The sequence below is a fragment of the Nothoprocta perdicaria genome, unplaced genomic scaffold (assembly GCF_003342845.1).
Source record: "Nothoprocta perdicaria isolate Ctin4 unplaced genomic scaffold, notPer1 scaffold_1076, whole genome shotgun sequence".
In the NCBI taxonomy this organism is placed as follows: Eukaryota; Metazoa; Chordata; class Aves; order Tinamiformes; family Tinamidae; genus Nothoprocta; species Nothoprocta perdicaria.
The window spans coordinates 1-1,147 of NW_020454179.1; the positions used below are offsets into that span (position 1 = coordinate 1).

Here is a 1,147-nt window from a genome sequence, read left to right on the forward strand (position 1 = left end):
ACGGCCCGCGCGGCCCCGCCAGCTACTTCTACCTGCCGCCCATGAAGCTGCGGGCGCTGGCGCTCAGGGTGGCCCTCACCGTGAAGCTCTCGCAGGTGGGTGCCCCCCGCGCCGCCCCCCGGAGCCTCCCGGCGTGCCCGCGCCGCATCCCGGCCCTTCCCGCCGCCAGGACGACCTGCGCCTGGTGGAGAGCCTGGAGCTGCCCACGGCGGAGCCGCGGTACCTGCTGGAGCTGGCGCGGCACCGGCGCTGGGGATCCTCCGTGCTCCTCGTGGACGTGTGAGTGGCGGCGGGAGCTCCCGGGCGCTTCCACGTGCTCCCGGGCGCCTCCATGTGCTCCCATTCACTTCCACGTGCTCCCGGGCGCTTCCACGTGCTCCCATTCGCTTCCACATGCTCCCGGGCGCTTCCACGTGCTCCCATTCCCTTCCACATGCTCCCACGCGCTTCCACGTGCTCCCGGGCGCCTCCATGTGCTCCTGGGCGCTTCCAGGTGCTCCCGGGCGCTTCCAGGTGCTCCCGGGCGCTTCCACATGCTCCCGGGCACTTCTACGTGCTCCCGGGCGCTTCCATGTGCTCCCGGGTGCTTCCATGTGCTCCTGGGCGCTTCCACGTGCTCCCGGGCGCTTCCACGTGCTCCTGGGCGCTTCCAGGTGCTCCCGGGTGCTTCCACGTACTCCCGGGCGCTTCCATGTGCTCCCGGGTGCTTCCACGTGCTCCTGGGCGCTTCCACGTGCTCCCGGGTGCTTCCAGGTGCTCCCGGGCGCTTCCAGGTGCTCCCGGGTGCTTCCATGTGCTCCCGGGCGCTTCCAGGTGCTCCCGGGCGCTTCCAGGTGCTCCCGGGTGCTTCCATGTGCTCCTGGGCGCTTCCACGTGCTCCCGGGCGCTTCCAGGTGCTCCTGGGCGCTTCCACGTGCTCCCGGGTGCTTCCAGGTGCTCCCAGGCGCTTCCAGGTGCTCCCGGGTGCTTCCAGGTGCTCCCATTCCCTTCCACGTGCTCCCGGGCGCTTCCAGGTGCTCCCGGGTGCTTCCACGTGCTCCCATTCCCTTCCACGTGCTCCCGGGCGCTTCCACGTGCTCCCACGCACTTCCATTTACTCCCTGGGGGCTCCCATGCACTTCCATGCGCTCCCTGTGCACTTCCATGT

The 1,147-nt window shown here is 70.6% G+C and overlaps 1 protein-coding gene across 1 annotated transcript in view; it reads left to right on the forward strand.

The window, feature by feature from the left end:
* Positions 1–8: 8 nt before the first annotated feature.
* The window catches only part of MRPL4 (mitochondrial ribosomal protein L4), a gene marked incomplete at its 5' end in the record, with an annotated part of 2,475 nt that continues 1,336 nt past the window's right edge, over positions 9–1,147 (forward strand). The window contains 3 exons of the mRNA XM_026046336.1: positions 9–95; positions 170–279; positions 934–953. Of these exons, the coding sequence (XP_025902121.1) occupies positions 9–95; positions 170–279; positions 934–953 (217 nt within the window). The remainder of the gene's footprint in view (positions 96–169; positions 280–933; positions 954–1,147) is intronic.